This window comes from Lipotes vexillifer, unplaced genomic scaffold (genome assembly GCF_000442215.2).
Source record: "Lipotes vexillifer unplaced genomic scaffold, Lipotes_vexillifer_v1.1 scaffold753, whole genome shotgun sequence".
NCBI lineage: Eukaryota > Metazoa > Chordata > Mammalia > Artiodactyla > Lipotidae > Lipotes > Lipotes vexillifer.
Window position 1 is genome coordinate 607,209 of NW_006783618.1, and position 14,626 is coordinate 621,834.

A 14,626-nucleotide genomic window follows, 5' to 3' on the forward strand; every position below is an offset into this window, starting at 1 on the left:
CAAGTCAAAAACCCATAGGACGGGCTTCCCTGGTGGCGCAGCAGTTAAGAATCCGCCTGCCAATGCAGGGGACACAGGTTCGAGCCCTGGTCCGGGAAGATCCCACATGCCTCAGAGCAACTAAGCCCATGCGCCACAACTACTGAGCCTGCGCTCCAGAGCCCGCGAGCCACAACTACTGAAGCCTGTGCGCCTAGAGCCTGTGCTCCACAACAAGAGAAGCCACCACAATGAGAAGCCTGCACACCGCAACAAAGAGTAGCCTCCGCTCAACGCAACTAGATAAAAAGCCCGCACACAGCAACGAAGACCTAACACGGCCAAAAATCAATCAATCAATCAAAATAAAACAGAACACCTCATTCCATCTCTTTAAAAAAAAAAAGAGAAGCCACCGCAATGAGAAGCCCGCGCACCGCAACAAAGAGTAGCCCCCGCTCGCCGCAACTAGAGAAAGCCTGCGCACAGCAACGAAGACCCGATGCAGCCAAAAATAAATAAATAAAATAGATATATTAAAGAAATAAAAAATGTTTAAAAAAAAAAAAACACAGGAGGAGGAGAAAAGAACACCAGTCCCCAGCGCTCACCACCTCCCTGTGGGCGGGGGAGTCACATCATCCCCACCTGGTGCTGGAACTGATCATGGAGATCTCGCTTCTGTTCCTGGGCCCGAATCATATCCATGACCTTGCGGTTTTCAGGGAGGCAGGTGGGGCAGTCGGCATCACTTTCTGAGTAACTCTCAAAGCAGTGCTGGTGGAAGGAGTGGCCGCAGAGAAAGTGGACTGAGGGCAACTCCAAGGCACTGTTACAGATGCTGCACTTGGTCTTCTGGAAAATCTTCGGACTACAGGCAAGGGAGACCAGAAGAGAGTGGCAAAAAGTGAGGGCAGGGCCAGGAACCATGTGGAGAGAGAAGGCAGTTGGAGGCAATGAGGAGAGAGAGGTCCCCGTTAAGGAACTATGAGGCCCTGCTCTTCTTACCACCTAAAGCGGGTCACAGAAGAACCCCACGCTGGGCCTGCAGGGAGTCTCAGCACCCTCCCAGCAGGTCCATCCAACCCAAGAAAAGTACCTGCTACAAGATAATATCCTCCAAAGCCCAATAAATCACGTTCTACATAGTAAATCATTCTTTGGAATTCCTCCATCAAAACAGATCTTCAAGAATGAAATGCTCAAACACACTCCATACAATCCTGTCTTTGAAAACTGACACCCTGTGAAGACCAGTGTTATCCCCGGACGCCTCCACAGTTCTGGATGCCAAGTACCTCGCCTTCAGCTCCTGGATCTCCTGGCGGATACGGGTGGTCTCCTCTCGGTAGCGCCGCACCCGGAGCTCATCCTGCGCGATCTGCTGGCTCTGCTTCTGCAGTTTTTGGACCAGGTAGTCCCGGATGACAGACAGGGTGGCCGTGGAGTTGTGGGCCAGGGTCTGCACCACTGAGATGGGGGTCCGGGAGGAAACAAGACCATGAACCAAGAAGCCCTCTGGATAGAACGGAAGGGCCCCTGCCCTAGAGCCCGACTGCCAGCGGTCTGCACCCAGCCGCCCACCCTGTCCTCCGGAGTACCTAGAAGAGGCGGCATGAGGTTCTTGCTCTCGATGTGCTTAAGCACGGCTGCCACATACTGCTTGCAGTCCTCCTCCTTGCGGGCAAAGTAGCTGAGCGCCTGTTCCCACAGGGAGGGCTCCTGCTCCCCGTGGCGCTCGCACACGGCGAGCACCTGCCGGTACTGCTCGTGCTGCATGTGATAGTGCATGATCTGCTGGAACCTGCGGCCGGGCAAGGCGCACATCAGCAGCTGTCCCCCCCAATTGGCTCAGCTACGTTCCCCTTCCCTGAGATTCCCCAGACTCTTACAGTTTCCCCTGCTCATAGAGGTAAAGGACCCCATCCTGGAAGTCGTGCATCTGGCAGAGGACCAGGGCTTTGTCAAAGACATCACAGAAGCGACCACTCTTCAGTAGGGAGATGGCCTCTGCGTGAAGCTTCTCTTTGACCTAAAAGAGGAGGGTAGAGCTGCTGGACATCAGGGAAAAACGACAAGGCCTCTCAGGACAGGCAAGTCAACTATCTCTTCCCCTCAGTCCAATTTCCTCTTCACGACGGACCATTTAGCCCCCAAGGGTGAGGTGTTATTGGTCTAAAGAAAGCAGCAAGAGGCAACCAGGAAAGAAATGGCAGCAGTTTTTTTCTCCAGCGCCTCCGGCCACTTTGCCAGGTCTCACCTGCGGCTCCTCCTCATGAGCCCAGTTCTGGAGTCGCAGCTCAAGGAGCGTGTCATAGATGCCCTGTGGGGAGTCAGGCTGCACCTCACTCATGTGCTCTAGGAAAGCTTTCAGCTCCCGCGGGTTATTGGCAAAGATGGGAATGAACTCCTCTGAGTTGGCCTAGGACAGCAAGGGAGGAGAGATGGCCGAGTGAGTGGGCTCGGTACTTGGGCTGCTAAGGTGATCCCTGCTGTCCAAAAGCCATTCTCCCTGAGGCCTCACCCTGCAGCCTGGAGCCTCCCTATCGCCTCGGCCTTCAAGGCTGGGCCGATAGTCGGTACAAAGTCCCTTCAGCAACTCAGTCGTCTGCTCTGGTATGTGGTGCATGAGGATCTTGCCGTAGCGTTTCATGTTGCTCTCTGCCTGCTCAAAAGGCAGCTTGCCGATGTATCGAAGGGCTTCCTGATAATTCTGTGGAGAGGGAAAGGGCAGAATAAGCATGTGCTCCTGCCTCACCCACCAGGAAGCACTTTCAGCATCCCAGGGATGTCCTAGAAAAAGAACAGCGTCCTGCCCATGTCAAGAGGCTCACTTACCTTGATGTCCTCTAGCTGAATCTTCAAGTACCACTCGTGATGTGCGTGGTTCTCAGCCAAATAGAGGGCATGGGAGTAGTAGCCAGCCTGCCGGAGGACCTTGATGGCTGTCTCCACATCAAAGTGGACTTCACTCTCACTCTTTGTCTGCCAGGGAGACATTAGACAAAACCAGTCATAGAGAGGTTGTGGTTGGGGAATGGAAAGGAAACATGCATCTGATTCTAAGACCAGATTCTTAAGGCAATTAAAAAGTTGATGCTTTTTTTTTTTTTTTGGCAGCGCTGAGTGGCATGCAGAATCTTAGTTCCCCAACCAGGGATCGAACCCGTGCCCCCTGCAGTGGAAGCGTGGAGTCTTAACCACTGGACCACCAGAGAAGTCCTAAAATTGATGCTTTTAAAGCACTGTTATCCTGACTCTCCAAAAGTCTTCCTCTGCCTCTACTATTAGAGGGACTCGTCCGGGAACACACGGCTTCCCTGGGCTTAGATACCACGAGAAGTTCTGGCATCAAAAAACAAGAGGGGTGGGAATTCCCTGGCAGTCCAGTAGTTAGGACTCTGCGCTTCCACTGCCGGGGGTCCGGGTTTGATCCCTGGTGGGGGAACTAAGATCTGGCAAGCCACGCAGTGCAGCCAAAAAGAAAAAAAAAACCAAGAGAGAAAACAGGAGAAAACTCGCAAAAAAGGCTATTCCTCTTCCTAGTTTATAGACCAGAGGACTCTGGTCCCCAAATAAGGTCAGCTCTTCCCTGTCTCTGCAGCCCTGGTGGAGGCCCTCATGCTCAGTGGGGCCCTCACGGAATCCCCCGCCAACACCACCCTGCACCTTGATGAATTCCTCCAGCTTCGAGCTGTCCTTGAGCTTTGTGTAGCAGTTGAGCAGTAAGGTGGTGTGGTCGGCATTGGCCAGGGACTGTCGGTGCAGGGTCTGCAGGTAAGCCGTCAGGTTGTGGATGCGCTGGGCATCCAGGAACTTGCGGATCACATACGACGGCTCCAACTTTCCAATGGTTCTAGGGAAACATATGCATCAAATAGCATTGGGGTCAGCGTACTTCTCAAACTTTCATGTGCATAGGAATCACTTGAAGATCTTCTTAAAGTGCAAATTCTGTTTCAGCATGTCTGGAGTAAGGCCTGAGATTCTGCAATTCTAACAAAATCCCAGGCAATGTCGATTCTACTAGACCATGGACCACATGAGTAGCAAGGCTCCAGAGCACTGTTTCTTAAACTTGGCTGAAAACAGGAATTCGAGAGAGGTTGGGAAAGAGGCTAGACAGGTTCTTAAGACCCCTTATTAATTTAAGAATTAGTATTGAGGGAAGAAAGTGTGGAAGCAAGAGATGAATAGCCTTTTCCCTTTAAAGAATCTTATCAAAATGAGTATTAACCAAGGTCAAGTTACCATCTAAAATAACAGATACTCATCAGCTCAACTGCATGCTGGTCATGTAATATTTGACCCAAAACATTCCCTTTCCAATAAGGTATACTGTCTTCTCACTTGAGGCATCACAGTTTCTGGAGGAAAAAAAGACAGTTCACAGTGGAGTCCACCCTCCTTCCCCAAGTGCAGGTTTTAGCCTATCTGGCTGCCTGTCCCTGCATTGACAGCTATATCCTAAAGTGCCTCCAGACTGACCGGATATACTGCTGGACAGCCCCGTCATGGTTGCCCTTGCTGTAGAGATGGTCCCCATACTGCATGAAGATCTGGGCCAACCCATCACTGTCCAGATGCTGGCTCTTGGCCAGATTAATCGCCATCTCAAACAGGTTCTTCTTAAACAGCATCTGGAAGGGAAGAGAGATTAGAAAACTGGAAGCAGCAGTCCTGAGAAGACACCTTCCCAGAATGCACCCACAACACACAAAGCAGACAGTTGTGAAGCCCCGATCAGCCTAGATCTTAGACAGGGTAAGACCTCTCAGATACCCCCAAGACCAACATCAGCTCGCCTCACAAGGTTCTCTACAGGCAGGCAGAGTGGGGACCCTGAGAGTGGGCTCAGGCTCCCAGCCACTGCTTCCCTCTAAGGCCTCATCCCAGGCCACTGGCCTTGTAATCCTACCCTAAGGGAGCTGAGTAAGTGACCCAAAGGGAAGGAAACACCCTGGCCAAGGGACCTGGGGAACCTGTTCCTAGAGCTGCATCTGGGTGCCCACGGCCTGCTCTGGGAATCTGGTGGCCTTGCCTCCAGTTTGGTCTGTGTGTCCTTCTCCTGCAGTGCGTGGACCCGCCCATCCCGCGTCAGCACGTACAGGGAGCCCCACTCAGCAAGCACATCCACTACATCCTCAAAGACGGTGCTATAGGCTATGAACTTGTTGCACAGGTCATAGATGTTGAGAATCTGCTTGTCGGAGCTCTGGGAGTCCCTGCTGGTAAACTCTGACCTGTGTGAGAAAGAGAAAGACCCAGATATTTATACCACCTCTATCTCAGCTCCCCTCGATTTCCTTTCCAATACAACTTTGGTGTGGCCCATTCCACCCAGAACAAGACACCGCTTTGGCCCCTCTAGCAGCTCATCCTGAAACATTTAGCATGGCGCTGGCAGTTGTAGGAAGAGAACATATAGACCTGGTCTTACCCTTTAGGATCCTATAATTGATACGGGCAACAGATTGAAAAATTAACTACATTCCAACATCCATCATTTAACAAATAATCAGTGCCTGGTGTATGTAGGCCACTGAGCTTAGTACTGAATGGAAACTAACATCTGACAAGGATCACTTGCATCACGCTGAAGACCCCATCGCCCTTTCTGGTGGCTCAGAGAAAAAAAACGCCCTGTCTTGCATCTCCCAGAACTTTCCAATATCTCCACTACTCAGTCCCTTGTTCCTCTACCCAATTCATTTTGACCAAGGAGTAAAAATCCCAATACCAGGTCCCAAATTCCCTGGAGCATTCTAGCGCATCAGGGCTGCTCAGCAAATGTCTGCAGCAAAATCACACACTTTTCAGCAAAAAAAAAAACCATTATAACTGAGTCTAGGTGTAAGCACAATCTACCTAAAACCAAATAGAAGACTGACGGGATCCAGGTAGGAGGAGTTTAAAATCAGGTTAATTCTGGGGAACAAGTCCAGCCCTCTCCCTTTTGCTTCTCCGTGGAGTCCTTACTTGGGAGAAAGCTTCCGGTCACGGGAGACAATGACAAGGTAGCCTCTAAACCAGTGAGCAATGAGTTTATGGCCCTCAAAGGCGAAGCAGGGCCCCCGTTCATCAGGCTGGTATAAGTAGACACATTCATCCCCTGCCACTATGAACTGCAGGTCCTGAGAAGGGTCGCTTAGGGCTGAGCAGTGCAGGCCACAACCGTGGGTGTCCAACTCCACACGAGGGTAGTCCTTTCCAGAAACTATGTAGGACTGCAGGAAGTAAGAGAGGGGTTAACAGGCTCCCTTTGAGGAGGAGGCATCTAAGCCTTCCCAAAGGTAATCTCCACCTCCATATTGGCTCCCTCTTCTTAATTCTTAGCACCCCAAGACTTTCCCTGGCTGCTTGCCATCTCCATTAACCACCACCCATCTATTAAATATATAACCAGAGACTACATTTCTTTCCTCTGTATATACTATCACTACTTACTACAGATATTTAGCAAGTAAGAGAATTTTACTGCTTTATCCAAAAGTCACTGCTGAAACAAAACAAAACTATTGCTGAGACTAAGCTGTTATAAATTAGGAGCACAGGAAGCAGAGAAGTAAAGCAACTTCTCCAGTGTCTCTTAAGTTAATTAGGAGAAAAACTTAGGTCTTTTACTACAAGACCAAGAGTTCTTTTCCTAGCTCTAACTCTTCCCAGTCTCCTAAGGGAGGAAATAAAATATTAAGCCAGCCAAATGATTCAAAGTTGTATGATGAAAACTGCAAGAATGCTACCTCTTTTGTCAGTTCCTTACCCTAGCCCTCTGAGCAATGTTCAAGCCTTTCCTGCCTGCCCGTAACAGTGGAGGCCCTGGTCATACCTGAACATTCTCAGTTGTCACAACAAACAAGTGAGTGGTCTTTCCTGCTTGGCGAAAGGCCAGTCCGGTAACAGGATAGGTGCCCTGGTGCAAAATCTGGGTCTTGCTATGCCGGTCCCGAGTGATGTCCCCTTTGTTCAGTGTAACACTGCCATCTGTGAAACCTGCAGGAGAGCAAGAAACAGCATTTTATTGAGGCTGAATAGTTCAGGAAGCACAGAAGGGGGAAAAAGACCACTTGAGGCACTTGTTAGAAGAGACACTCTTTCTCCTCATACCCAACTTCTCCAGTGGTTACCATGAAGATCAGGACTCACTGACTCATTTCAAAGAACAAAACTAAATGCTTTCCCATTCAAAACTTTAAAATCTCAAGCGCATCAGTTCAGTACAAAATGGTCTCATGAAAACAGTGAAGATGAGCTGAAGCAACTCTGAAGAAAATCTATAAAGAATCATGGGGTGGGCCTTCCCTGGTGGTGCAGTGGTTGAGCGTCTGCCTGCCGATGCAGGGAACACGGGTTCGTGCCCCGGTCCTGGAGGATCCCACATGCCGCAGAGCGGCTGGGCCCGTGAGCCATGGCCGCTGAGCCTGCGCGTCTGGAGCCTGTGCTCCGCAATGGGAGAGGCCACAGCAGTGAGAGGCCCGCATACCGCAAAAAAAAAAAAAAGAATCATGGGGTGTTAGCTTCACCTTCTTTCTGCTTACCGATGGCCATAAAGTTGAGATTTTCATGGACAGTCAAACAAGATACAACAGTCGGCTCTGCCCCTGGGATGGCAGGGAAGATTCGAGTGCAGAGTGGATTGCCACCATCTCTCTTCTCCAGGTTCCAGATCTTTACCTGTGGACAGACCTCAGATGTGTGAATGCTAGTCACCCGCCAACAAACAGCCGTTCCCAGGCTACTGGGTCTTTCCCATTTCCTTTCTAGGACTCACCAGGGGGTTGATCCCCTCTTCATCCTCACCAACAGATGCCAGAATGTTGTGCTGCTTCAACTGGTACAGGTGTGTCACCCGTAGTTTGTAGGCCTGGAACCTGGTAAGCTGTAGGGAGCGGGGCAAGAACCATATCTGGCCTTCCATGTGTGCAGAGTAGTCAAGGAGCCTCCTTTCCAAGGAGAGATACTTATATTTAGGCCAGAACCCAAATAACAACTAACATACATACAACTCTCTTTAAATTTTTCAAGGGTTTTTCCACAGATTATCTTCTGGGAACTCCCCATCTTAAAAAGACTAGAAAACAAAGGCCCGAGTTTAGTGGCATTATGAAAAACAAAGCAGCAAACTCATGGTCTCACTTAACTCCTCCCCCACAATACTGGGCTGGGAAGATAATGACACCTCACATATTCATCTTTTAAAGCCAACTTGCATCTGTTCTTTTCATCGATCTTAAAAGAAAACAAAAACAATAAAAAAAAAAAACCTTGCCGAACTGTTATTTTACGCCCCTTTTGCAGATAAGTAAATTGAAGCCCAGAGAGGTTAAATGACTCGCCCAGGATTTTTCGCTCAGTTGGCAACAAGTTAGAGAACGGACTTCCTCCTTTCTTCCCTCGGACCACAGAAGGAGCACTGGGCGCCCATCTAAAGGAAAGTGGCACGTAACACGAACCCCTCTGACGGACAGATTTCATCCCAGCTGTATCTCTTCAGGGATTCGGGGAGGGAAGAGGCAGCTCCAGAGGAAGGATATCTCCAAAGACTAGGCTCCCTCGGCCTGAGTCGCAGACAGTGATGCCAGGAGGGAGGCAAAGGAACTTGGAAGCAGAGGGTCCAGAGGCAGGCGCAGCCCCGGGAGCAGCCCCATCATTGCCCAATGGCTCCTTCACCAGCTCCTTGTCGAAGAAAACGAAGCGCCGCCACTGCAGGTAGGCCGCCATCTTGGCCGAAGGCCCCCGCCTCCGGTAGAGAGGTCACATGAGAGGAGCCGGCGGATCACGTGACCCGGCAGCTTCCTGGAGCCTGGGTGCGCAGGCGCTCTCCAGTCGCCTTGACAGCGTCCCCCTGCTGGGAGAGTGCGCGCCGCCGCTTGAGGCAGTGTCCCCAGCCCGACGCTCGCTCCGCATTTTGCGGTTTTGCCGGCTCTGTAAGTGCACTGGCTGAAATGCTTGTTAAGAACTAGACCTTCACCTCTGAGCATCAGCTTCCTCCTTTCTTAAATTCGCAGGCAATGAGGGATCAAGATGAGGATCAAATGTCACGCGGTTTGTGAATTGTAACCCGCTGTGCCTAGGTGAATTACCTTCTGCTCTTATAGGATTGTTTTGAGGCCTAAATGAACCCGTGTATGCGAAACTGGTTTTTCGGCTTTGGAAGAGGAGAATTAAAGTTAGAGGTTTGTGTCTGCCACCAGACACGGATTGTGAACTATAGTCAGTGTCTTATATTCGTTGTTGTGTCCCTCTGTCTGAGCGCATGGCATGTAATGGGCACCTAAAGCATGTTTCTTAAGGAAGCTGGGAAATACTGATGGGGCAGGAATTCCAAGAAATTTTTCTCACATTGCCATAGTGGCAGGGTATGGCACGTAGGCAGAGCACAGCAAAGAGCCTTGAAGCCGCAGCTCTGAGCACTGAGTGATTTAACGAGTGGTGTCTAAGGCACTTCATGGTACCCACCAGTCCCAACTCGGGCTAAACCAACTGTCCACGTGGAAAACTGCAGGTGTACTGTTTGTGTGCCACAGGAATCTACAAACAGGAGGGACACAGAGTCATTTGAGATAGTATGCATATGAAAAAGTGGCCATGTGGTTAGTATTTGTGAAGTTCATTTTTGCATCCTTGCGCCGCGAAGCTTTTTGTTTTCAGAACACTTTACTCTTTATTCCTTCCCCGGAGTTCCCAAAGAGTAGGGCCTGTATCTTGGTTACCAGGAACCAGGTCTAACAGAGCCTGGTAGATACTCCATGTTTGGTTGAAGCAATGAATGTGGATGATTTTCCTCTTATCACCTCCATTCCTTGGTCTTGTTGACGGAAAAGGTAGTGTCCATTTGTCTAAAGAAATAAATGAGGGGAAGGCACACAGATTGCCTGATTTCCAGCCTAGATTTCTTTCTTCTTTGTCACACAGGTATTGGAACTAGTTCAGGATCTCAATCCGCGGGGAGAAGCACAAATGGGGAGTAGATGGGACCAGCTTTCACCTGCTGAGCGTATTCTGTACTATTCATTAGAATTTTTAGATCATATGTTATGTTAGTTGTTAAGACTATGGATAATATATGTTAAAGGAAGCAAAGTGAAAGCAAAGAGATGTGAACAGCCGACTGGCATCTTTGTTGCTGATGTGCGTGCTCCCCCTACTGTCCAGCATCTTCCTTTGATGTCTGAACCTGGTAAGGCCCATGCGCACTGGATTTTCTTGTTGATGGGGGTACACAGGCAGATAACTGGCCCACCAGAGGACCCATGGCACCTCTTCAGACTTGCTGCCTTCCTTTCTTTCCTCTTTTTGACAAATACGTGTTCACTACTAACTGTTCCTGGCATTGTACTAAATACCCAGAATATATACATGAAAAAGACATGGTTCTTGCTCTTCAGGGAGTTTGACCACCACCATAGGGGACAAACAGGACTGACAGTATCCAGCCCTTAATTTCTTTTTTATAATTGAAGTATAGTTGATTTACAATGTTTCAGGTGTATGGCAAGGTGATTCAGCATATACATATATCTTTTTCAAATTCTTTTCCATTATATTTATTGAATATTGTTCCCTGTGCTATACAGTAGGTCCTTGCTGTTTATCTATTTTATATATAGTAGTGTGTATCTATTAACTCCAAATTCCCAATATATCCCTCCCCCCTTTTCCCCTTTGGTAACCATGTTTGTTTTCTATGTCTGTGAGTCTATTTCTGTTTTGTAAATAAGTTCATTTGTATCTTTTTTTAGATTCCACATATAAATGATATCATATATTTATCTTTCTCTGATTTACTTCACTTAGTATGATAATCTAGGTCCATCCATGTTGCTGCAAATGGCATGATTTCATTCTTTTTTATGGTTGAGTAATATTCCATTGTGTGTGTGCACATGCGCGTGTGTGCACACGCGTGTGTATATATGTCACATCTTTGTCCATTCATCTGCCGATGGACATTGTTTTTTTTTGTTTTTTGGTTTTTTTTGCAGTACGCGGGCCTCTCACTGTTGTGGCCTCTCCCGTTGCGGAGCACAGGCTCCGGATGCGCAGGCTCAGCGGCCATGGCTCATGGGCCCAGCCGCTCCGCGACATGTGGGATCTTCCCGGACCGGGGCACGAACCCGTGTCCCCTGCATCGGCAGGCAGACTCTCAACCACTGCGCCACCAGAGAAGCCCATGGACATTGTTTTTTAATATTTATTTATTTGGCTGTGTCAGGTCTTAGTTGTGGCAGGTGGGGTCTTGCGTTGCGGCACACAGGCTTCTCTCTAGTTGTGGCTTGCAGGCTCTAGAGCGCATGGGCTCAGTAGTTGCGGCGCTTGGGCTTAGTTGCCCCACAGCATGTGGGATCTTAGTTTCCCGATCAGGGATCGAACCCAGGTCCCCTGCATTGGAAGGTGATTCTTAACCACTGGGCCACCAGGGAAGTCCCTGTCGATGGACATTTAGTTTGCTTCTGTGTCTTGGCTATTGTAAATAGTGCTGCTATGAACATTGGGGTGCACGTATCTTTTTGAATTAGAGTTTTCATCTTTTCTGGATACCAGTCCTTAATTTCATGTAGTGAATGATACATAACGAAGTGCTTTCACTTTTCATGGATTCTTCATAGCAACCATCTGCAGAAGTATCATTATCTCTGATGAGAAACAGAGTCTCAAAGAGGTTCAGGTGATTCTCTCTGGGCAAAAACATCAGTCCTTTGGAAATAAAACAAGAGTTCTTCAGTTCCCTAACCTTTAATTAAATGGTTTGCTGGGGTGTAAAGCCAGGCCACACTTGTCAGAACACACACCGGGGTTTAACTTTTAGTTATGCTTGTCTGAATCCAGGAACTTCAGTATAGTGAGGAAGGTAAGAAGGCTGACTACACAGACAATGATCGAGGGTACAGATTCACTTGCAGTTCTGCATACTGAGAACTGGAGTTCTGAGGAGACTAAAGATGAAGAAGCAGCTCAAGTCTTTAGCTTGAAATTAAAGAGATCACAACTCAGAATCAAGAGTTGCCTAGCAATGCCCTTTCTTTTGCTCTTCAGCCAACTGCAGCCCATGATGTACGACAGTCATTTCCACTAGGGCAAAACAGGAACACTACGTGTTCTAGCTGCAAGCTTTTGTTTTCTATCATTTCCCCCCCTCATCTGGCTCTCTGGGAAGAAACCATTTTCTAGAATACTGGAAAGTCTGTTTTTTTTCTCTTAGCCCCTAAAAAGGCTAGCAGCAGTTTCCACTTTAGGAACAAGAAGGTCAACCTAAAATAAACTCAGAGGTCTTACAGTATAAGAGAGTCCAGGGCTCCAAGGCTACCATGAAACAGGAGAAAGAAGCAATTAACTGATTATCGATTGTGAAAATCTAGCCTACAAAAAGAGAAATTCCCCATGAACTTGGCAAAGCACTTAACCTAGCTTTTAACACTGCAATAGTGCACATCTTTTAGTTTTATTTCTCTAGACAAAAACCAAAAACAATAAAAAAGTTAACTAATGTATATTTGGTGCTTAAGATGTCCCAAGCCCTGTGTAAAGCACTTTACTACCTTCTTTTTATTTTTTTTAAGTTAGATGAATGACTAAACAGGCTCTTATTTATTTATTTATTTATTTATTTGCACCGGGCCTTAGTTGCAGTGGGCAGGCTCCTTAGTTGCAGCTCCAGGGCTCTGTAGTTGCAACTCGCCCGCTCCTTAGTTGTGGCACACAGGCTCCTTAGTTGTGGCACACGAACTCTTAGTTGCAGCATGCATGTGGGATCTAGTTCCCTGACCAGAGATTGAACCTGGGCCCCCTGAATTGGGAGCCTGGAGTCTTATCCACTGTGCCACCAGGGAAGTCCCTACCACCTTCTTTAATTTTGACACCAACCCTGTGAGGCACATACCAGCATGCCTCTTTAAATGATGTTGAAACTGAGGCTCAGGAGAGCTAAACAACTTGCCTAGAATCACACAGGTAGGAAGTAGTGAGGTTCACAGACAAATCCAGGTCTGCAGACTCCAAAGCCCTGTATTCTGTGTGATCAGTTTTTTGTTTTTTGTGTTTTTTTGTGGTACGTGGGCCTCTCACCATTGTGGCCTCTCCCGTTGTGGAGCACAGGTTCCGGACGCACAGGCTCAGCGGCCATGGCTCACGGGCCCAGCCGCTCTGCGGCACGTGGGATCCTCCCGGACCGGGGCACGAACCCGTGTCTCCTGCATCGGCAGGTGGACTCCCAACCACTGCGCCACCAGGGAAGCCCTGATCAGTTATTTTTTAAAGAGCACTCAAGTCCATAAATTTGTTCATAAGTCTGAGTCATTTTTCTGTGTGATCATGAAGTCATAGAATTCAAGAACCCCAAAAGTCTTGCTTTCTCTTCTTGACACATAATAATCCCCATCTCAGTGCAAGCTGAGAAATGTTACTAAGCCTTTGTCTCCTCATCACCCCCGCCCCGTCATTTTATTAAAACTCATAATGCCGGGACTTCCCTGGTGATCCAGTGGTTAAGAATCTGCCTCCCAATGCAGGGGACACGGGTTCAATCCCTGGTTGGGGAACTAAGATCCCATGTGCCACAGAGCACCTAAGCCCGCACACTGCAACTACTGAGCCCACGCACCACAACTACTGAGCCCGTGCACTCTGGAGCCCGTGTGCTGCAACTAGAGAGAAGCCCCGTGCCACTGCAACTACTGAGCCCATGCGCCACAACTACAGAGCCCGTGTGCCACAACTACAGCGTCTGCATGCCATGGAGCCCGCACGCTGCAAAGAGCCCGTGCACCACAACTAAGAACCAATGCAGCCAAAATAAATAAATTAATAAATGTTAAAAAAAAAACTCATAATGCCAAGACTTTATTGTTTTTTCCTTTTGGCCGGGCCACACAGCTTGCGGGATCTTAGTAAGCGCAGAGTCCTAACTACTGGACCACCAGGGAATTCCCACCAAGACTTTAAAAATGAATTAATATTCTAATGTTAGTAAGGATACAGGGGCTGTCATCCACTGCTGTTGAGGAGTGCATATTGGTAAACCTTTCTGGAGGGCAATTTGGCAGTATGTATCAAATGCCTAAAAACCAGAATTTAAGGCACTTTTATAAATTTATTTATTTTTGGCTGCATTGGGTCTTTGTTGCTGTGTGTGGGCTTTCTCTAGTTGTGTTCTCTAGTTGCGGTGAGCAGGGGCTACTCTTCGTTGTGCTGAGTGGACTTCTCATTGCCATGGCTTCTCGTTGCGGAGCACGGTCTGTAGGCACGCGGGCTTCAGTAGTTGTGGCTTGCAGGCTCTAGAGCACAGTCTCAGTAGTTGTGGCACACGGGCTTTCTTGCTCCGTGGCATGTGGGATCTTCCTGGGCCAGGGCTCGCACCTATGTCCCCTGCATTGGCAGGCGGATTCTCAACCACTGTGCCACCAGGGAAGCCCTCCACTTTTAGAAATTTATCCTAGGTAGATTATAAGGGATAGAGTTACATAAAATTTTATCAATAAATGTGTCCATTGCAATTTTATAACAGTACAAAGAACATCTTAATTGTCAAATAGTAATTTTGGTAATTTAAAATTTTTATTTATTTATTTATTATTTTTGGCTGCGTTGGGTCTTCGTTGTTGCGCATAGGCTTTCTCTAGTTTTTGCGAGCGGGGGCTACTCTTCGTTG

The 14,626-nt window shown here is 48.3% G+C and overlaps 1 protein-coding gene across 1 annotated transcript in view; it reads right to left on the reverse strand.

Annotated features, from left to right (window-relative positions):
• Positions 1-8,773, reverse strand: part of VPS11 (VPS11 core subunit of CORVET and HOPS complexes) — a 9,316-nt gene extending 543 nt beyond the window's left edge. The window contains exons 1-15 of the mRNA XM_007456291.1: positions 8,512-8,773; positions 7,751-7,897; positions 7,518-7,653; positions 6,809-6,972; positions 5,959-6,206; positions 5,021-5,222; positions 4,468-4,619; positions 3,649-3,835; positions 2,818-2,964; positions 2,504-2,692; positions 2,240-2,401; positions 1,872-2,011; positions 1,581-1,783; positions 1,278-1,449; positions 628-850 (exon numbers count right to left, since the gene is read on the reverse strand). Of these exons, the coding sequence (XP_007456353.1) occupies positions 628-850; positions 1,278-1,449; positions 1,581-1,783; positions 1,872-2,011; positions 2,240-2,401; positions 2,504-2,692; positions 2,818-2,964; positions 3,649-3,835; positions 4,468-4,619; positions 5,021-5,222; positions 5,959-6,206; positions 6,809-6,972; positions 7,518-7,653; positions 7,751-7,897; positions 8,512-8,700 (2,661 nt within the window). The 5' untranslated portion in view covers positions 8,701-8,773. The remainder of the gene's footprint in view (positions 1-627; positions 851-1,277; positions 1,450-1,580; positions 1,784-1,871; positions 2,012-2,239; positions 2,402-2,503; positions 2,693-2,817; positions 2,965-3,648; positions 3,836-4,467; positions 4,620-5,020; positions 5,223-5,958; positions 6,207-6,808; positions 6,973-7,517; positions 7,654-7,750; positions 7,898-8,511) is intronic.
• Between the last annotated feature and the right edge of the window lie 5,853 nt (positions 8,774-14,626).